A 22956-nucleotide genomic window follows, 5' to 3' on the forward strand; every position below is an offset into this window, starting at 1 on the left:
GCCTCTCTCTCCAACCCACACCTAGGTATCTGTATGCCAACTATGGGGCTGCTGCTCCATTTTTGTGTCTTCTAGTCTAAAGACACACCTTACTGGAGACCAGAACCATGTTAAAACAGCTGCGCTAGCAGTTGGAAGACTGTCAGCAAAATCCAGGTAATCAGTAACTTAGTCCCAACCCTTGGAAAGACAGAGACTTCCTGAGATTCAGGGATGCGTGTTGTTTTACTACTTCCTCAGCATTAACTTGACTAAGGCTCTCCTATATGGATGAGCTCTACGCAGCCAGGTGAAATCAATCTTAGGCTTCCTCTATCGTTATGCAAATGTAGGTAATCAAGCATGACTGGCAATAACCAACTCTCAGTATACAAGATGTTGCATCACTTCATTTTAATTGCATGATTTATCAGAACAACAACTATTAACATACAAAGTACCATTCAGTTCAGCTGCAGGTATAGGCAGTGACAAGTATCTAATTCTTAGAAGAATCACTTACTCCCACAATCTGTCCAGACACATTAATCTAAGGACAAGTTTATAAATAGCAAACCTGATTTTCACATTGCAGTGTTCTCAAGAATGTATATACAAGTGCGCAGTCCTGTTGATGGGAGGTTTCCCCTAGTTCTTTCTATTCTTGATGCGTTCATTCACTTGATCCCAGTAGAGATAGTTCTTTCTTTCCACAGAGCAGATTTTCTTTTGTCATCCACTCTTTACAATACTCTGTGAATTAGTATTACTTGTTACATTTATGAAACAGCAATATTTGGATTATAATAGCTCTTCAGTACAATTCCTTGGGTCTTCTGGTAAGTCTCTCCACTATCAAAGAGCTTTTGGTTATAATTATTTTCCTGCAACAACAGCCAAACTCAACTATTGAGTTTCAGTGTGACACACCCTCTTTGTAGCTTGCTGGGTTAACCCTTGGCTTCAAATCCTGGTGATGTAATGAGGGTGGGGTGTATTGGCAATCAGTACATTTCCTTATCACAATTTACAGTCATTGAAAATCATGAGGTCATTAATCCCAGTCTGACATACCTTTTCTAAAATGTTCACAGTGCAGTGTTTTTGTGGCCTAACAAAATTTTTCTCATATCATTAAAAATAAACATTTTTATAAAAATATAACACTTTAAATGTTTACATCGATAAAACCAGTCAGAGTAACCTACGCCACATGCACTATACAGTAGTAAGCACAAAATTCCACAGAGCAAAACATCACGAAGTCCTGCTCAGGGTGGCTACTCCATTCAGGTGAAATAGCTGGGATTTTCAATTGCCTTTTTCATTTGTTTGTTTCTAAAGTATGTTTTGCTTAACACAAAACACACCCTAATGCAAAATAAAACTCCCCAAAAGTTTTGTCTCTAATTGTTTGTGAGGTGGGAAGCTGCCACCGAGACTGAGGCTAATCTTTTCAATCCATCCACCCTTTCTTTGCTCTACCTATAAGCTGTGATTGGAACCAATGAACCTTTTAGTAAAATGTATCCTGCTTTACAAACATGCTGAGTTACCTTTAAAAATACTTATCATCACAAATTACATGTCTTATTTTGAGTTGTCATTTAAAAAAAATACAGACAAAACATCCACACGTTCACATTCATTAGATCAGAGTAGCATCATTCTCAAACAGTGGATTTTTATATGACAACTAAATATTTCATGATGACTAAATCATTTCATACAAATCTTCTTAATGTTATCTATGTACAATACATCCTGTTCATTTATAAACACATTTTGTGTGGTGCCATTTTGAAACTTTGACTGTATTGCCTATAAATATTCCTCCAACCAAAGGAATGTCTATACAAAAATTTAGAAGGGCTGGGTGCAGTGGCTCATGCCTGCAATCCTAGCACTTTGGGAGGCTGGGGTGGGTGGATTGCTTGAGTCCAGGAGTTCGAAACCAGCCTGGGCAACATGGCAAAACCCCGTCTCTGCAAAAAAAACTCAAACATTACCCAGGCATGGTGATGCACACCTGTAGTCCCAGCTATTCAAGAGGCTTGAGCCTGGGAGGTGGAGGTTGCAGTGAGCTATGATCACGCCACTGCACTCCAGCCCGGGCAACAGAGAGAGACCCTGTCTCAAAAAACAAACAAACAAAAATTTAAAGGGAATGTTTACCTAATGAGTGAATCACACCATCAGTAATGAAAAATGTTATTGACCATACAACACACAAAAGTTTTTTGAAAAACTGGAATTCTAAACAAGCAGCCTGTCCTGGGGCTGTCATGTCTGTCCTGAACATTACTATCTCTTCTGAGTTTTCTATGATAAGCCCTCAACATTCACTGCTTCAGTTTCCCATATGAAATCAAGTGGCACCTGATTTTTTAAAAAATTCAAACCAGAATTCAAGTTTTGGACTCCAATATGACAGGAGTGTTGTCACGACTGCAGTGGCCTGTGAGACCAAGCCTCTGGTTCTGATGTTCTGTCAGATAAGAAATTCCTTAGAATCCAGTATTTAAATAACAATACAAGTCCTATAATAGTGCAATTTTGGCAAGAGCAAAGAATATTGATGGTCTTTTGAAGGTCAGGCAGTGAAAAAAACCATTGGACAAAGTGTGGACTGGCGCTTCGACATAGTACTAGCACTGTGATGTCTCCCAGAAAGAGGCTGGTCATGTGTCCACCTCGCCATCAGGGTTATCTTGTGATGACAACAGAGAAGGATATGGAGCGACACATTTTACGTTCACATAAGTAGCGTTCACATGGACATAGTGCTCCCCGATGAAAGTAGAGAAGATTGCTGATATCCGGGACACCAGTTCAGAAAAGGATGGGCGCATTTCAGCTTTAGGGTGCCAGCATTTTAGCATGACTTCATATCTGTTTCAAAAAGAAGGAAATGCTGTAAGAGACCCTTTGAAGGCAGGCATTTCTGTAAAAGTAAAGAATGTAAGAGGTACAGAAGGAACTACTTACAAGGGGTCTGGGCAGTATTCGGGTTGTAGGAGCCTTCTCCCTTGCAACAGGTAAACAGTTATATCGAAAGTGTTCACATCAGGATAAGGTGGGGCTCCTCTTGTCATCAGCTCCCAGAGGAGCACGCCAAAGGACCACTAGTAAAACAAGAAAAAGGACAGTCCAGGTGAGAGATGTGACCACACAAATATGAAAGGAAATCAATAGGTCTCGATAACTAAACTTGACTTAACATACTCAGTACGGTTTCTGTTTTGGGCAACAATTTCCTTAAAGGCCATGATTATGCTATAAATTTCATGACTTGTTTAAACCAGGTAAGGTGTAGATTATAAGTAAGTGTAAAGTTTTCAAAAAGAGGATCTGAAGTCCACATGATGAAGATTCCATCTGTCGTTAGTAGAGTACATCTTCTAAATTCTCTCCTGCAGTGTCAAAGCACTAATGTGTTTCTATCCTTTTCTTTTCCAGTAGCTTCACTACAATTTTACATTATTTGTAAAAGAAAGAAAGCCTCCCCAAATTTAAATTTGTGTGGTTATGAAATGAATGGAAATACTCTTTAAGAAATGTAACCACATTAAAAGGTTAATATTAAAGGGGAAGATCTGGCTGGGGGTGGTGGCTCACGCCTGTAATCCCAGCACTTTGGGAGGCGGAGATGGGCAGATCATCTGAGGTCAGGAGTTTGAGACCAGCCTGCTCAACATGGTGAAACCCTGTTTCTACTAAAAAGACAAAAATTAGCTGGGCGTAGTAGCAGGCTCTGTAATCCCAGCTATTCGGGAGACTGAGGCAGGAGAAACGCTTGAAACCGGAAGGCGGAGGTTGCAGTGAGCTGAAATTGTGCTACTGTGCTCCAGCCTGGGAGACACAGCAAGATTTCGTTGCAAAAAAAAAAAAAAAAAAAAAAAAGAAGATCTAAATCAGCATAAGTAAAAATTCATATAAACCATAAGCCAACAAATCTCTCTATTGAAAATTTATTTCAATAAAACTGTAACATGAAAATGTTAAAGTGCTAGATTCTTATAAAATAGCGGTATCAGTACCATATAGGAAGATCACAGGGACACAGAGAGGTTAAGTGACTTGCTAAAATTCCCCAAGACATCTGAATCCACACTGGGATAAACATTTAAGAGTTCCTGACCCTTAGATCTTGCTTGGTCTACCAAACTTCACTAACCATGCAATTTCTTGATTTAAAACACTGTACTCAGAATAGACCAGGTCATACATATTATCTCCCCCGGACATGTGTCCATGCAAGAATGACACAAGGAGAGTCAGCACGGGCAGGCCACCCCTGTGGAGAGGACCCAGGAGGGCAGTTCTTGTCCAGCAACACTTCCAGGCCATTCTAAGAGTAGGAAGCATAAGGAGGAAGAAATAAAAGAAGCTTGGAGCAGAAGGAAAATCCACACCAGACAGCTGGAGTAGGAAGACATAAAACTGAGAGGCAAGTGTAGCTTGCAATACCCAGCAAGAAGGAGAATAAAGCCTGCCTTTGAACACTGCGACTGAAAGAAAGAAATGAGGTAGATGCTGTAATTGCCAATACAAATTTCCATTAATGACTCCTTTGCTCAAGTGCAAGCTGCTGACTGCCTTGATCCCAACAGAAAACTCAAATCTCTTGCCAGGAGGGAGTTACAGAACTTTGCTGTCTAATTCAGCTTTGCAAAGTAGAAGTTTTCAAAGCCTGAAAATTTCACTTCTGACAACATCATTGTGTTAACTTTCAAGTCTCAGAATATGCATTAAAATTTAAAATCAATTTAAAAAGTATCAATTGACCCTTGATCACGTACAAGCAGGCTACTGTTCAAGTTACTAGATAGGTTCCAGCACTGAATGAACAGGGTTAAGAGAATTGCGCAGGTAACCGTCACACAGGACAATAAGATAATGGCTGTAATATAGAGCAGTAATATCAAAGAGGTACAAAGATTGCCAAAGTCAAAGAGAAAATACTGGGGTACTGAGAAAGGCTACAGTAAGGCGGGTCTTGAGGAACAAGGAGACTTTGTTTTATAGGTACAGGTAATATGAGGGCGGAGAGAGTTTTGGGTGGAGGGGATGGGCCAGGGGTAAGAGATCACAAGTTCACGTGTTCTTTATTTTTCTTTTCTTTCTTTCTTTCTCGCTCTCTCTTTTTTTTGGGACGGAGTTTCACTCTTTTGCTCAGGTTGGAGTGAAGTGACATAATCTCAGCTCACTGCAACCTCCGCCCCCCAGGTTCAAGTGATTCTCCTGCCTCAGCCTCCCGAGTAGCTGGGATTATAGGCATCCACCATGCCCAGCTAATTTTTGTATTTTTAGTAGAGACAGGGTTTCGCCATGTTGACTAGGCTGGTCTTGAACTCCTGACCTCAGGTGATCCACCCTCCTTGGCCTCCCAAAGTGCTAGGATTACAGGCAGGAGCCAACTTGCCTGGCCGCACATGTATTCTAAACCATAAGTATAATAGTTCATGTTGCTTGACATGTTGGAGTAGGGGAAGAGATTAGGGACAGATAAGATTGAAATGGGTCTGTGCTGTGAAAGTGGGTTAGACAGGGTGGGACAAGGTGGCTGATGCCTGTAATACCAGCACTTTGGGAGCCCAAGGTGAGCGGATCACTTGAGGTCAGGAGTTTGAGACTAGCCTGGCCAACATGGTGAAAACCTGTCTCTACTAAAAATACAAAAATTAGCCAGGTGTAATGGTGTGCACCTGTAATCCCAGCTACTTGGGAGGGTGAAGCAGGACAATCACTTGAACCTAGGAGATGGAGCCAAGATCCCGACATTGCACTCCAGCCTGGGTGACAGAGTAAGACTCTGTCTCAAAAAAAAAAAAAAAAAGAAAGTGGGTTAGATTGAAATCGATCGGACATGGCTGAGTTGTGCTCAGGGAGATGGCATCTGTTAAGCACTATGCTTATAACAGAAAAAAGAACCTGATTCACAATATGGAGGCCAGGCTAGGAGATTTCTGAATAAGAATAGCTAAGTATCACCACTGCATAGCTACAACACGGAAGCTCCTGAGGCTTTACTCTGGAATTAGGGTGGTGAAAAAGCATATCTGTCATATAATGCTTCATGCACAGGCATTATATCCTTTACAAAACATCTTATTTAATCCTTACAATGGATTGTACTTGGTTGCAACCCTATAATGTAATTGGTTCTATTTTAGGATGAGGAAGCCAAAGTTCTGTGATCAGGTCTCCCTGTCTGACAGCCTAGGCTACATATAGGTTTGTCTGGAGACAAATTCACAAAAAAGGGGGACGGAGTTGGGTAATTTTCCAAGGAATTAAAGGACGTGGGCAATAAGTGGCTATTGGAAGAGAGTTGGAGGACTCACGAGACAGGGAGGTGAAAGGAAAGCAGTTTCCAGGAAGAGCACTGTATCGTCTGCACTCCACACTCCCCTGGAAGCATCGTGGGGCTGACGGCAGGGTGAAGGGAGGCACAGTGAAGGAGGAGGGTGATGCTGACTAGGAAGATGACCAAGAAAAGAGAAGCTCTGTGTGTGTGTGTGTGTGTGTGTGTGTGTGTGAGTGTGTGTGTATGTGTGTTGAGGGGAGGGAGGTGTATAATTCATGTGCATTAGGAAGCAAGTCAGTTTTAGTTTCAAGGCATGAGAGCTCTATCATCCGTGCTTCCTGTATAGCATTGGTCAAGCCATTTTGGACATCTGAGCACCAGCAGTGAGCTCATCTGACAAATCTCTGGCCTAACTTTACTGAAAGTGATAATCAAAGCAATGTTTAAATGTGAAAGATGGTTGTAAGCTATGAAAAATGATAGAGAGGATTGCTGCTGAGGTAAGCAAGGAATGATGATAGGCAAATTTGAGCATTCAAGAATACATGCATGGAGATACAGTATCAACACCAGGATTGATAAAATAATAAAAAAGGATGAGTTGATAAAGTTTTATCAATTGGTAAACTGATAAAGTTTTCAACAAAATCAAAAAGTCTGCTTTTTGAAAGATACCAGTAGAAAAATGCATTTGTGGGGCAGTGACTTACGCCTGTAATCCCAGCACTTTGGGAGGCAGAGGTGGGCTGATCACTTGAGGTTAAGAGCCTGGCCAATATGGTGAAACCCTGTCTCTACTAAAAATACAAAAATTAGCTGGGTGTGGTGGCTCGTGCCTGCAATCTCAGCTACTGGGGAGGCTGAGGCACAAGAATTGCTTGAACCCAAGAGGTGGAGGTTGCAGTGTGTCGAGATTGCACCACTGCATTCCAGGCTGGCTGACAGAGTGAGACTTCATCTCAAAAGAAAAAAAAATGCATTTATAAGAACGTATCAGATAACATACCCGTATCCAGAATATACAGAGAACTCTAACAATTAAACAATAATAAACAAAAACAAGCCAATAAAATAACCCCAGAAAATAAATACTTAAAAAAATAGGCAAAAGATTTGAGTAGATACTTTACTAAAGGTGATATAAGGATGGCAAATAAGCTCATGGAAAGAGGCTCAATATAACTAGTCATTAGGGAAATAAAGATTAAAAAGAAAATGAGACACCGTTACAACCAACTAGATGGCTAACAATCAGAAAACTGGCAATGTCAAGTGTGGGAGAGGATGCTGAATAATTGGAACTCTTACGGATTGCTGGTAGGGACATAAAATGATACAGCCACTTTAGAAAATAGTTGGCAGTTTCTCATAAATGGATAAATTGATATGGTAGGGACATAAAATGATACAGCCACTTTGAAAAATAGTTGGCAGTTTCTCATAAAAGGACCCAAATGGACACTTATCTTACAACCCAGTTACTCACTCTTACTCCTAGATATTCACCCAAGAGAAATAAAAATTATTTTCACAGAAAAACCTTCAAGTGAATGTTACAACCATTACAATTATGTATAAGTAATTGCCTGAAACTGGAAAGGACCCAAATGTTCTTTATTATTATTATTATTATTATTATTATTATTATTATTTTTGAGATGGAGTCTCACTCTGTCTCCCAGGCTGTAGTGCAGTGGCATGATCTTGGCTCATTGCAACCTCTGCCTCCGGGGTTCAAGAGACTGTCCTGCCTCAGCCTCCCATGTAGCTGGGATTACAGGTGTGTGCCACCACTCCTGGCTTATTTTTTTTGTATTTTTAGTGGAGATGGGGTTTCACCATGTTGGCTAGGCTGGTCTCAAACTCCTGAACTCAAGTGATCTGCCTGCCTCAGTCTCCCAAAGTGCTGGGATTACAGGCATGAGCCACCTTCCCTGGACCCAAATGTTCTTTAACTGATGAAGGGATAAATAAAATGTTGTACATCTGTATAATGATGGAATACTACTCAAAAATAAAAAAGAATGAACTGCTTTGCTGTGGAAAACAGTAGAGAGGTCCCTAAACAAATTTAAAATAAAATTACCATATGATCCAGCAATCCTATCTCTGAATGTGTATCCACAAGAACTGAAAAAAGGATCTCAAAGATAAGTTTTATATTCATGTCCACTGCTGTGCTATTCACGATAGCCAAGAGGTAAGAAATCTAAATGTCCATGGACAGATGAATGGATAAAGAAAATGTAGCCTATATGTACAATAGAATATTATTTTGCCTTTAAAAAGAAGGAAATCTTGTCATATAGTACAACACGGATGAACCTTGAGAACATTTTGCTAAATGAAATAAATCAGTCATAAAAAGACAAATACTGCATGATTCCACTTGTATGAGGTATCTAAGCAGTCAAACTCTTAGACAAAGTAGAATGGTGGTTGGCAGGGGCTGGGGGAGGGAGAGGAGAGTTGTTGTTTAATGGATATAGAGTTTCAGTTTTGCCAAGATGAAAAAGTTCTAGAGATCTGTTGCACAATGATGTTTATATAGTTAACAATACTATACTGTAGATTAAAAAATGGTTATTTGCAGCCATAAAAAGGAACAAGATCTGTCCTTTGCAGGAACATGAATGAAGCTGGAAGCCATTATCCTTAGCAAACTAATGCAGGAACAGAAAACCAAACACTGCATGTTCTCACTAAGTGGGAGCTGAACAATGAGAGCACATGGACAAAGGGAGGGGAACAACACACACGGGGGCCTGTTGGGGGAGGGGGGAGGGAGAGGGAGAGCATCAGGATAAATAGCTAATGCATGCCAAGCTTCATACCCGGGTGATGAGTTGATAGGTGCAGTAAACCACCATGGCACATGTTTACTTATGTAACAAACCTGCACATCCTGCACATGTGCCCAGGAACTTAAAAAAAATAAAATAAAAATGGTTTAGATAGTAAATTTTATGTATTTTTTTGACACAATAAGAAAGGAATAACTTACTGATATATTGATACTACTGATACAGCAACATGGATGGCTCTGAAATATAACATGTGACTCATAAGACTACTGACTGCTTGATTCCATTTATATGACATTTTAGAAAACGTAAAACTCTAGAGACAGAAAATAAATCTGATTTTCTGATTTCCAGGTCCTGGGGATAGGGTAGAGATTGACTACACAGGGGCATAAGGAAATTTTCTGGGATGATGGAACTGTTCTATGTCCTGATTGTCGGGGTGGTGGTTATACAACTGCATGCATTTGTCAAAACCTGAAGAACTGAACACTAAAAAGAATGAGGAGTGGGTACATTACACAATGGTGATGCCATTAATAGAAGCCAGGAAGTGAGAAACTGAAGGTTTGGCAGGAAAGAATTTGATTTTAAATGTGGTAAATTTGTGACACGGATGATGACAAACAGGTGGAGAGAATCAAAGGTGGTTATTGATGGAAATAGTTCCAATTGTTGGTGGAGGATGACCCCCTAAGGACAAAAATCCTGGGAGACAGCTACATCTAAGAAGTGAGAGAAGGAAGAGAAGCCATTGAGGATAAATAAAACAACCTAGAGCAGAAGTTCAGTGTTCCAGAAACCAAACGAAGAGGAAATTTCATGAAAAATGAGCATTACAACAATGTTAAATGCTTCAGAAAGATGAGGCAGATAAGGGCCGAGAACAAGGAAGTCAATAGATTTTAATGGAATAACTTGTATTAAGTGTGAAACAGTGTATAATACAATTGTAACACCCATTGCAACAGGGTTCAGAGGAGGGTGTGAGTGATTTCGAGTGTAGTGACACTCTGATTTTGTTTGAATGGATTTAAAGAGTATTCAGACTTTAGCCAAACTCCATACGGGCATTTTCTAGAAAGAAAATCCAATGTACAAGCAGGCAAGTTTTTGTTCGTAGGTTTCAACATACACACAGCTCATTACATGCTTTTGGAAATGTTCCATGTCAACATTTAAGATTATGCTGTCCTAGAAAGTAAAACATTGTGCAAGTTTATCCATGCAATCAGTAACCATTTCCCAAAGCAGCATTACGTACAGATTATTCAGGTTCATCCTTTATGTAGCACAGCATAGTGTCTTTCAAGGAGAGGGAGAGAGAAATAGCACCATCCTATCTGTAGAAACCCATGTAAATTTCCAGTCAGGTATCTGAGTGACTGTGGCTATGGAAGAAACCTTGGCCTCTGTGCTGTCTGTGTGTTTCTCGGGGAGGTGGTGGTATTATTGCGAGTATGTGGCTGTCAAGAAGCTTAGAATCCCAACACTTGCCTTAAACACCCAAAATTTCAACAGACTCTTTTTATAAATCAGTTTCGTTGAGGTATAATTTATAGATCATAAAACTCATCGATTGTGAAGTGTATAGTCAATGATGTTTAGTAAATTTGTATAGACATGCAGCTATCATATCATCCCAATCCAGTTTTAGATCATTTCAACATTCCAGAAGGTTCCTTCACGCCCACTTGTGGTTTATCCTCACTCCTTCTCTCTGCCCCAGGCAACCACTGATTTGTTTTCTGACTCTATAGTTCTGTCTCTTTCTAGAAATTTCATATAAATGGAACCATTCAACATATAATTTTTAAAACCCGCCTTTTTTCACTTAACATAATGTTTCTGAGGTTTATCCATGCAGTCGTAGGCATCAGTAATTCCTTTACGTTGATGAATGGTTTAGTCCACTGTATGGACCCACCACATTTTGTTTATCCATTCACCAGTTGATGGATGTTCAGATTGCTTCTGGTTTTTGGCTATTATGAATAATACTACTATGATCATTCATGTACAAATCGTCATGTGGGCATATGTTTTCATTTCATGTGCTCATTAGCTAGCTATTCATATGTCTCTTTGGTAAAATGTCTATTCAAGTCTTTTGCCTTCTTTAAAAAATTGAATAATTTTGCCTTTGCTATGGTCTGAATGTGTCCCTCAAAGTTCATGTGTTGGACACTTAATCCCCTTCCAATGCAACAGCGTTCAGAGTGGGGACCTTTAAGAGGTGTTTGGGTCATGAGGGCTCTACTCTCATGAGTAGATTAATGTCACTATCTTGGGTGTTAGTTCATTATTGTGGAAGTGGGTTTTTCATAAAAGTCTGGTCACTTGTTGCTCTCTCTTGCGTGCTCTCACATGCATGTGATGCCTTCCACCATGTTATGACATAGCAAGAAGACCCTCAGCAGATGTGGACTTCCTGGACTCCTGGACTTCCCGGCTTCCAGAACTGTGAGCCAAATACATTTCTGTTCATTATAAATCACCCAATTTGTGGTATTGTGTTATAGCAGTACAAAACAGACAAAGACAGTCTTACTATTGAGTTGTAAAAGTTGGCTCTGGCTCTTAATGGCAGACTAACACTCCAGTCTGAATGAACAGTATGTTCCTGGAGGATGGGTTAATTCTCCCATCCTCCTTTTGTCTTCACCTGCCACTGTCACTAACATGTCCCCAGTCTCCCTCTCTAGCACCCACTTCTTTCACCTCTTTCAGAATCTTTCAGGATCAAAATACCAGGCATTAAGCTCTAGAATGCACCATCCCTTTCTGTTATCAGTCTCATGCATGCTGAAGTCCTCGTCCTCCATCATGACCTATGACATACTTACTTATTGAAAACAAACTCCCAGTCACCTCAACTTATTCCCTAATAGTTCTCCTACTTCTTCACAGGAACGGAAACCCAGCTTTCACTTGAAGTCACAATTTCTTTGAAACTCTTGCCAATAGGGGCCACACCTCTCCCTCTTGCTGATTCACAGAGAGGTGGATAAGATGACTTCTTGCTTCCCACATCACACTTATCTCTGCCCCATCATCTCTCAAAAGCTACCAACCCTTTCTCTTCAAGTGTATGCCCTCTGTGAACGTTATTTTCTGACTACCTTGTTTGCACATTTTCCTTTTTCAGTTGTCATCCTGGACTGAAACATCAAGTGTTTCTCTATCTCCAGACATCATAGTCCTCTGACTTACAACATGTGAAGAGAATAAGTGTACTCTCCATTCCGTTCAACACCTGGGCTCCTCAGCACACTCTAGACCTCCAAATCACTCAAGTTACTCAGCTTCCAAGACCGTTCTGGTGTACTGAGTAGAGTGGACTCTGTTGAGCATCCAGTTTCTCCTTGAAACTTTCTCTTCCTTGGACTTTCATGGTAGTCTCTTCTTCTGGGTCTCTTACCTCACTGCTTTTCTTTTTCACTTTATACACATAGGTTCTATTGAATAATTGCTTTTGGACTCTCAAAAGCATATTCCCAACCTTGACCCCTGTTATGGACTGAATTGTGTTCCCCGGAAATTCATATGTTGAAGCTCTAAGCCCCAATGTGACAGTGTTTAACGATGGGGCCTTTTAGAGGTAATTCAATTTACCTCTGAAGGGAAGAGATGAGATGGTCAACAATGACTGTGACACAGGTGGACTGGAATGAGGCCTGATTCTCATAACCCCAGGCGAGCAAGAATTCCACATCAAGAAATCTGGAAGCTGTAACCAAGGCAGTCTAGCAGTGAGGGCATGATCCCTGGGTCTAGCTAGACAAGTGCCTTCCCTTATCTGCAAAGACCATCCTTCCCGCACAAAACACAAAAGGCACGCACCTGAGTGCTGAGGCTTGGAGAAATACTCCACTTGGGCAGCCAGATTCACCACATTCCCCTTCCACCCTAAGGAGAAGTGCCATTGAATTGGGTTAAAGGATAACAGGTTTGGAGTTGGGCAGCTGGATAAGGAAATATCCATCCAGGTGAGGCAGAGGAGCAGGAAAGTATAAGTCACGAGGGTAAGCCTTCATGCTGGGATTAGTGCCCTTCTAAGAAGAGACACTGGAGAACTGGCTCTCATTCTTTGAGCCATCTGAGGATGCAGCAAGAAAGTGGCCATCTGTAAGCCAAGAAGAGAGTCCTCAACAGGGCCAAACTATGCTGGAACCTTGATCTTGGATTTCTAGACTTCAGAGCGGTTAGAACTAAATTTTTATTGTTTAAGCCAACCAGTCTGTGGTCTATTGTATGGCAGCCCAAGCTGACTAACACATTTCTTTACAAGCTGCAGATCCACACTTTCCATTGCCTGATGGACTTCTCTGCCTGAACATTCTATTCCCAAGGCAAACTCAGTGTGTTCAAGGCTCAACTTGTTATTTTTCTTCTGAGTTCAGCTTTTGCTTCTGTGCTTCACATATGTGTTATTGCACCAGCATGTACTTTTGCTCATCTTTGACTTTTTATCAATTCCTTGGTAAACACTTTTGATTCTACCTCTGAGATGCTCCTCCTTCCATCTCTACCTTTCCATTCTTAGTTTCCGTCTTATTTCAAGTTCCACCTCTCACTTCATCTTCCTGCTTCTACTCCTTTCAAGTTGTCTTAGGGAATGATATGATTTGGATTTGTGTCCCCATTCAAACCTCATGTTGAATTATAATCCCCAGTGTTGGTGTTGAAGCCTGGCGGGAGGCAATTGCATCATGGGGGCAGATTTCTCTCTTTGGTGCTGTTCTTGTGATAGAGTTCCAAGGAGATCTGGTTGTTTAAAAGTGTGTGGCACCTCTCCCCTTGGTGAGAGCTTGTCCCCACCTTGGTCCTGCTCCTGCTTTACCTTCTTCCATGGGTAAAAAGCTCCCCAAGACCTCCCCTCAGTGCTGGGGCATTGCCTGGTGGAGCTGTGAGAAGAGGGCCACCATCCTCCAGACCCCAGAATGTTAGATCCATCTACAGCTTGTACCATGTGCCTGGAAAAGCTGCAGGCACTCAAAAGAGCCACAGGGGTGGAGTTGCCCAAGGTCTTGGAGGCCCACCCTTTGCATCAGCATGCCCTGAATATGAGACATGGAGTAAAAAAAAAATTATTTTGGAGCTTTAAGATTTAATAACTGCCTTACTGGGTTTTGGACTTGCATGGGGCCTGGAACCCCTTTGTTTTAGCCAAAGGGCTATTCCATTTGGAATGGGAGCATTCACCCAATGCCTGCACCCCCATTGTATCTTGGAAGCAACTAACTTGTTTTTGATTTTACAGGCTCATAGGCAGAAGGGACTTGCCTTGTCTCAGATGAAACTTTGGACTTGGACTTTTGAGTTGATGTTGGAATGAGTTCAGACTTTGAGGGACTATTGGGAAGGCATGATTGAGTTTTGAAATGTGAGAAGAACATGAGATTTGGGAGGGGCCAGTGTGGAATGATACGGTTAGACTCTGTGTTCTCACCCAACTCTCATGTTAAATTGTAATCCCCAATGTTGGGAGAGGGACCTGGTTGGAGGCGATTGGACCATGGGGCAGATTTTTTTCCTTTGGTGCTGTTCTTGTGATGGAGTTCTCAGGAGATCTGGTTGTTTAAAAGTGTGTGGCACCTCCCCCAGCCTCCTTGGTCCTGCTCCTGCCATGTAAAATGCCTGCTCCTGTTTTGCCTTCTGCTATGGGTAAAATCTCCCTGAGGCCTCCCCAGCCACGCTTCCTGTAGAGTCTACAGAACTGTGAGCCAATTAAATCTCTTTTTATAATTACCCAGGTTCACTGTTTCTTTATAGCAGTGTGAGAACAGACTAACACAATGATGAAGGATTGAAGTCTAAGCTGATTACGTTTTTGCTTTCACATGACCAGAGAATAATTCCATACTCTCTAGTTTGGTTTTCAAGGAACTCTACGACCTAGTATAAATATATTTTTCTCAGTTTATTCTCATAACTTCCCTCTGTGCATTCTGTTCTTGCTAAATAATCAACTAAGTACTGTTTCCTTTTAACTTTCCTGCTCCTCTGCCTCACCTGCATTGGTATTTCCATTGCCCAGCTACCCAACTCCAAACCTGCTATCCTTTAACTCAATTCAAATGACACTTCTCCTTGGGGTGGAAAGGGAATGCAGTGAATCTGGCTGCCCAGGTGAGTATTTCTCCAAGCCTCAGCACTCAGGTGCTGCCTTTTGTGTTTTGTGCAGGAAGGATGGCCTTTGCAGATAAGGGAAGGCACTTGTCTAGCTAGACCCAGGGATCATGCCCTCACTGCTAGACTGCCTTGGTTACAGCTTCCAGATTTCTTGATGATGAATTCTTGTTCACCTGGGGCTATGAGAATCAGGCCTCATTCCAGTCCACCTGTGTCACAGTCATTGTTGACCATCTCATTTCTTCCCTTATGAGCCAAAGCTCTCGGCCAACAGGGTTCATGCCTGGTTTGGCTCTGGGCTTTTTAAGGAGCCAGTATGTTGCTCCACTCAACAAATATTTTTGAATAAATGAGTGAATTTATGAAATTATACGATGTATACATATCAGACAAGTCCATTTTTACATATAAAGAAAACTGGAATTGGTGGTGAGTTTTTTTTTTTAAATTAAGTAGCCATAAAACTTCAAACAAAGTTGGATATTAAAGTAGAAGAGGAGAAAGTCAGAGATGATCAATACATTACCACATCGGACTTGGTGGTAAACTTTTGAGTTTGTAGACTTTCCAAAGCCATCCACTTCACTGGCAGCTTTGCACCTGTTTTGTTGTGTACACTATAGTATTCTTTATCATACATATCTCTGGCAAGACCAAAATCAGCAACCTTGACAGTGAATTTTTCATCCAGCCTATAGAAAGGACAAAAATTATTACCAGTGGTTGAAACAGAATAATTTACAATGATGCTGAATATCTACAGGTTAAACAAGTGGCTTCAGTATTTGAACTCCATAACTTCTGAAGGAAGTACTTCATCTGGCCTCTATTGACTAACACTAAATTAACAACAGAATTCTTGAATAAAAACGCTTGACATTGACATTGCCAATTCGACAGGCTGAGGAAAGAGATCATGAATTGTATGGCGTAAGAAAGTCCTTTTTGCTTTAACGTAGATCTGCAGTAGCAAGGCTGCCTCTCCTAGGGGTTTTCTTTGGTTGCTAAGTAGAGTATGCCAATTGACTCCCCAAGAAATCACCAATCTTCACTTGTCAACTTATTAGTGTAAGGTTTAAATGAGAGGCAACGGAGGCCAGTTATTGGAATGAAGAAATTTAAGGCCGGGCGTGGCGGCTCACGCTTGTAATCCAAGCACTTTGGAGGCCAAGGCGGGCGGCTCACCTGAGGTCGGGAGTTCAAGACCAGCCTGACCAACATGGTGAAACCCCGTCTTAAAAAAAACAAATAAATAAAAAAGATAAAAAAGAAAAAAAAGAAAAAAGAGAAATTTAAGCTCCTGGGCGAGGTTCTGCGGTCCGACAGGAGGGACCGGAGAAGTCACCGGTCTCCTCTCAGACGTGGAGTTTTTTTTTTTTTTTTTTTTTTTTTTTTTTGAGATTAAAGAGGCGTGTTTTATTATCAAATGTTAACTCTACAAAAACTCAGTAGTATTGTAGTAAGCATTACTGCCTATCTAAAGTCTTTCAGAGCTTTGGACACACAATGTCTTAAGGCATCAAGTATACAGAAATTTCTTTTTGATCTTAAGTGCCAGTTATCACCAATTTTCACACAAACCTTTTTTTTTTTTTTCCTATTGCAGTTAAAGGGCCATTGCCAGTCAGACGTGGAGTTTTATAGGGAGTGGAGGCGTTTTGATTGGATGTGGGGAAACCGGACGTGGACGGGGCCAGCTGCTATTGGCAGGTAGGCAGGGATTTCCTGTGAGCCAGCCGCCCAGGGGGAGTGGGGCCTGGACGGGACAAAATGCAATTGGGCAGGTCCTGGCGGGGTTTCTTTTAAATTTTGGCGGATTTCTTTAACGGCGAGCTAGGTGCTGAGTGCAGAGCTTGGTACTGGGCGTGGAGTGGTGACTAGTTTCTAGGCGCAGAGGGGGGTGGGCGTGTCTAAGTTCCTGGAGGGGGGGGTGGGCGTGTCCGAGCTCCTGGCGAGGCGACTGGTCTTACAATTAGCAATACTCAGTTTTATGGAAGAGCATGACAGGGGACTGATACTTTACTTTTTCATTCTTAAATAAGGTAGGTTAGCACACAAAACTCATATATCCCACCGCTGAGGTAATAGAGAACTAAGATACACAGTAAAGGATCTAAGAAAAACAGCAAAATTCAACAAAAATCAATTTCCGCTATCTGGGGCTACGCATCCTCTGTTTAAGCTGGCTTTTATGTTGTTACATTGACCAAAACAAAGGTAGGAAATTAATAGCACAGCTCTTTCATTCACACATACCATAAGTCACGAATCACTGCTATGCAAGGGAAAGCATGAACTCAATTACAAACTGTTGACCGTTGTGTTATACAGCCAGGCAGCCAGACACAAATAAAGTTCTTTGTATATTCATTCCCAAATACCATTTTTGGTAGGGCTTCTGCAAGCTGGCTTCAAATTTACTCTTGGGAAGTTGCAATATGTTGGTATTTGTGTTCCCAGCTCTCTCCTTTTCACTGTCAAATGCTGAAGATCAAATTCTCCCTCCCCAACACTAATGCAGTGTGAAACCACAACATTGAGAGCTACTGGAGAGAAGGACTGAGAAAAGCAAAAGTACACAACAGCTGTGTAAGACCCCCTATGGAGAATCCTTTTAAATTCTCTGTTGGATAAAGTCTGAAAGTCCCACCCACATCCCCAGGGCTTACACATCCATTTAAAATTGTAACAGAAATAAAGGACTTTTGCATAAGAAGAGAAAACAGCCTAACTAGCATTGAACAGTGGGAAACAGATTCCTCCTTGTCACTTAATTTGGACTGCGGTCGCAGAGAATCTAATACTTACATACAGTTTCTTGCAGCCAAGTCTCTGTGGACAAACTTTTTGCTTGCAAGATATTTCATGCCTTTGGCTACTTGAAGACCAAAGCCAATAAGATCTTTTACAGTTGGATTCTGCAATCAAAGAAAGTTGGAAAAGCATAAACTAAGCATCAACTCTTCTGATTTTGATCTTAGAATTCTGAAATGTTTATTTATAAAAAATTATCTTGTCTCAAAAATTAGTTTGGGCTTGGTGGCTCAAGCCTATAATCCCAGAACTTTGGGAGGCCAAGGCGAGAGGATGGCTTGAGGTCAGGAGTTTGAGATCAGCCTGGGCAATACAGTGAGAGCCTGTCTTTTTACTCCCATCCACTGCCCATAAAAAACTAGCTTGGTGTGGTGGTGTGCACTTGTAGTTCCAGTTGCTTAGTAGTCTGAGGAGGGACGATCACTTGAGACCAGGAGTTGGATACTGCAAGTGCACTATGACTGCGCCAATGCACTCCAGTCTGGGTGACAGAGACTTTGTCTCCAAAAACAAAACAACAAAAAGTGTGCCCCATTGATAGATCAACCATTTGTTAAGTATTTACTATATGCAAAACACCAGGCTAGTTATTTTTATAAATTATGGCTACTTCTACACTTCTATCAGGCAGCTGTTACAGGCTCCATTTTCCAGATGGGGAAATAGAAGCGTTTTAAAATGTAGTTATATTATTTTCCAGGTCTGATGAGGCCCACAGAACAGGAAACAATTGTCATTGAAAAGATAGCTTGCTACTCACAGTTTGCAAGAGGAGGGGACACAAACTGTTATGCAGGGTCACGTGGGGAAGCCCTGGGGTCTGGAGGCAGAGGGAGTGAGGGGAAAAACATGAGGAGAGACTTCACTGCAGTTTCCCTTGGAAGGAACTGGTAAGGCAGGGTAAGCAGGTTTGGAACTAGCCAATGTGGAATATTTCAGCAGGCTCCAGGGATATTCCCAGTCGCCTGGAACTGGGCCCTTGGGGTGATTAGGGAGGGTGGATAGTGGCCCAAAGTGTAAGAGCTTGATAAAGGAGGTTAAGTAAGGGCTCTGGATTGCACATGACAGGTATGTTTTGAAGGCAAGTTGTTTACTATTTGTAGGAATAAGCTAGCTTTGGGAGGGACAGTCCTTCCAGGGTCAGCAAGGCACAAGATGTCAGAACATTAGAAACACACTGTGAATAGAGGAGGCTCAGAAAGGAATCACCCCAAACCACTCAGATGTCAAGTCTGGTGATGTCACTGGCTGGCAATCAGGAATGGGGTATTCCCTCTTCAACATTCCCTGAGGAGTTTTCAAGTGCAAGATGTAGTCAGTGGGGTCCCTACAAGAAGGGCTTTGGCCCCTCAATGCACACAGCACAGAGAAAGGCCAGTTCCTGGCTTTAGGTTTCTCTTTAAGATGCATCTGGGTTTGCGGTTGTCCTCAGTATCAACTCCTTGAGTTAAAAAAATCCAATCTGGCACTACTCTATTCTGGATAACAAGAAGTCGCTATCATGCTTTAGCCCTGGGGTAATACTACCCTAGAGAAGGTAGCATCTCCAGCCACATTAATTCATCAGGGTAATAACAAAAGTTGAAGGGGGAAAGTGGGGTCTGTCAGGGCAGCTGTGTGCTTTGTAAGGTCAATTCACCTTATGCGCAAAAATTCACTGCCAAGGAAAGCTTTATTCTTTGGGCTGAATAATATCTTTACTCTCCTAGAGCTTATTTTCTCTGATAATTTGACACCATATTTATAAAGCTGTTTTTGATCAAGGTAAGCCTACTTCATTAACTCCCACAGATACCTGGACAGCCGGAACCAAGACGGAGCCTGAGGCCATTTATGAATTCAGTCTTGTGATTCTTGCTCACACCCTCCCTGGTTCTGGCCTGGAGACTTTTAGGTCCTGGCATAAATGTCACAGAAAGAACCTAACACTTGCAAGAGCCTAAGAAACTTTTTGTAACCGTTAGCTGATTCATTCAAAAATTATTTACTCAGAGTCTATGTGCTAAACACCGTTTTAGGTGTTGGAGCCACAACAGTGAACAAAACACATAAAAATTCTACCCTCATGAGCTTCCATTCTAATGGAATGAGGGTGTGTGTACATATACATGCACACATACACATCTATATAGTTATTATTTTTGTTTATTGTCTACTACAGTGCTATTCAATAGAAATAGAAAGCAAGTCACACATGCAATTTAAAATATTCTGGTAGCCATGTTAAAAAGTAAAAAGAAACAGGTGAAATTAATTTTCACAATATATTTTTCAACCCTAAACATCCAAAATATTTCAGCATATAATCAATAGAAACAACTGCTAGTGAGATATTTCACCTTCTTTTTTTACACTAAATATTGAGAATCTGGGATGTATTCTACACCATACAGCACATTTCAGTTCGAAGTAGCCTCCTTTTACATGTGGCTCATGGCCATAGTATTGGACAGCTCAGGCCTCGTGTACCAGATGATGGTAAGTGTGATGGGAGAAAATGGAGCAGGGAAGAGGAGTCTGAAGTCATGAGGATGGGTGGTCAGTTGCAATTTTAAACAGTTCAGGGAAGCCTTATGCTGAAGACGACATTATGGCCAAGAGCTGAAGAAGATGATGAAGTGACATATGTGGCTATTTGCGGGGAGAGTGTTCTAGGCAGAGGGAGTGCAAGTGCAAAGGTCCTGAGGTATGAGAGTGGATGGCAAGGATGAGGAACCATAAGGGATGCATCTGCAGCTAATTCTTCAATGCCTTCTAGAGTTAACCTTCCATATGGGCCGAGGCTTGCCCTGCTTCTACTTCTCCTGTGTTGTGCACAGTTTCTGGCACATAGTAGATACTCAAATATGACTAAATGTCCCTATTGGGGGAAGGTAGAGCAAGGTTACTTGCAGAGCAAGTTAGAATCATCATTCCCGGAAACCCTTCCAGGTGTCACTATTTTCCACCAGGATAGAAGATTTTGAGGTACATTTGAATGGTGCCAACATTTTAAACGTGCATCTTTGGCTACTAGCTTTTTAAAGACTCAGAGCAGGCTTATTTTGAAGGGATGTCTGGCTTACAGCCAGTTTGTCAGTTAGTAAATTTGGCAGTAAACTTACGTGAGTCTCATTTCGAATGAAGTTTCGAAGATCTCCATGTTTCATGTATGGGAGGACCACCAGCGGAGACCCTTCACTTCGCAGGCAGATTCCCAGGAGCGAGAGGACATTGGGATGACTAAAATCTTTCATGATGATTCCCTCGGTCAGAAACTGGGAAACTTCTCCTATGTCCGTGATTCCTAAGAAATCCAGTGGTGGAGACATTAACTTCATTATGGAGCAGTAAATACTTCGTCAAATTTAGATAGGAAGCACAATGAAAGGGAAAAAATATACAGTTAACATCTTGTCCTGAGGCTTCAACCGCAGAGTGTTCTTTTTACAACACATCTGAGCGAACCTGCACTATGCCTTCCAGTCACCACTTACACCCACTTTTGAAGATAGAGTCCAGCCAGCCACCATGTTCTCTCCTATAAACTTAGTACAAAGTTTGTACTTAGGTTTCATAAAGACTGTTCCTTGATTTCCCTCGTGGTCAGGCTTCCAACAAAATTAACCATGTAGAACAATGCTTAGCATGTCGATTTATATTTTAAAAAGACTGAAGTAGTTGTAGCAATAAAGTATCTTGCAGGAAAACCTTTCATTTGTGCACTTACAGCTTATTACTTCCCATATAAGTTTGTAGTAGAGCTGGTTAACATTTTTCAGGCTGCTGCAATTTGCAAGCAGAAAATGAGAAATGGGAGTAGAAAATGCAAGCATGTGAGACCTGTCAACAAAGGCAGAGCCAGGAACACTATGTATGCGGAGTACACTGTTTGTGTAGCATAGTAATTTATGGCTATAATTATGGCTTGGGGTCACTAGTAAAGGCTTAGTTTGTATTTGGAAGCATTCCCTTAAACAGAGTATGCATTTCATCTTAAAAGGATTTTCTCAATAACAGCTAAAATTTTAAATAACGTTTCAGCATTAAAAAGGGGTAAGTTTCACTTATTTAGGAAGTTCATATATGTGGAATGCCTCATTCTCCAAAAATGTGGATAAATGAGGTATTACCATACTTATGATTTTTCAATTTTCTGCCAGTGTAGTTTTCTCCTGTTTGTCTTATTTCATTTTTTATCTTTTTAATGGAAGTTGTAGTTAAAAATTAATTATAGTAATGCCTCTGGGTAAAATGAGTCATTACTACTGTATGTGCCAACATGCTTCCAATAGTTTCCATAACTGTCACTTGCAAAACAAATATTATAAGCCAAACATAGTTATAGTTAAATGATACTCAGTTCATCCAAAAACCTCACTTCTCCTACCCGCTTACTTATGAGGGCTCTGAGGGATCATTTCAGAGGAAATAGTTCAATGAAAGTTTAGAACAAAACAAATTTTCAGAATTAGGCCCATAATTTCAGTGGTAGCTGATTTTTCCACAAGGGGAAAGTGTAAATCAACATTTTATTATAAGCAATTTATTGGGTTGCAAACCACAAAAGCATACTCCACGGTTAAATAAAATGCCACTTACTGTTCAAGGATTTCACAGCACAGTGAATTTTCTTGCCATCATTGTCCAACAAAGTCCCATGATACACACAACCAAAATGCCCTGTGCAAAAGAAGGAACTTGGTTAGTGCTGCCCAACATTTAATTATGAAATAATAACTTATCAAGCCCTTCATGGGCTTCGTTCTCTTCCTTCTTCTTTCTATACAGCAAAAGATTACATTAAAAAAAACCTTTTGATTAACAATACCACTGTAGGTGTGTATGTGTGTTTGTAAATATATATGTAGATGCAACACATTTCACCCAAGGATATAAGCAACGTGATGGTTTAATTCATGAATAAGTTGTAGG

General features: G+C 41.1%; 1 protein-coding gene across 1 annotated transcript in view; it reads right to left on the reverse strand.

Annotated features, from left to right (window-relative positions):
- Positions 1-369: 369 nt before the first annotated feature.
- The window catches only part of MET (MET proto-oncogene, receptor tyrosine kinase), a 126965-nt gene continuing 104378 nt past the window's right edge, over positions 370-22956 (reverse strand). Inside the window, exons 16-21 of the mRNA XM_012456983.3 lie at positions 22624-22704; positions 21147-21328; positions 18037-18146; positions 15755-15920; positions 2968-3104; positions 370-2871 (exon numbers count right to left, since the gene is read on the reverse strand). Of these exons, the coding sequence (XP_012312406.1) occupies positions 2661-2871; positions 2968-3104; positions 15755-15920; positions 18037-18146; positions 21147-21328; positions 22624-22704 (887 nt within the window). The 3' untranslated portion in view covers positions 370-2660. The remainder of the gene's footprint in view (positions 2872-2967; positions 3105-15754; positions 15921-18036; positions 18147-21146; positions 21329-22623; positions 22705-22956) is intronic.

Source organism: Aotus nancymaae, unplaced genomic scaffold (genome assembly GCF_030222135.1).
Source record: "Aotus nancymaae isolate 86718 unplaced genomic scaffold, 86718_ANA_hifiasm-v0.15.2.pri h1tg000002l, whole genome shotgun sequence".
NCBI classification, from domain to species: domain Eukaryota; kingdom Metazoa; phylum Chordata; class Mammalia; order Primates; family Aotidae; genus Aotus; species Aotus nancymaae.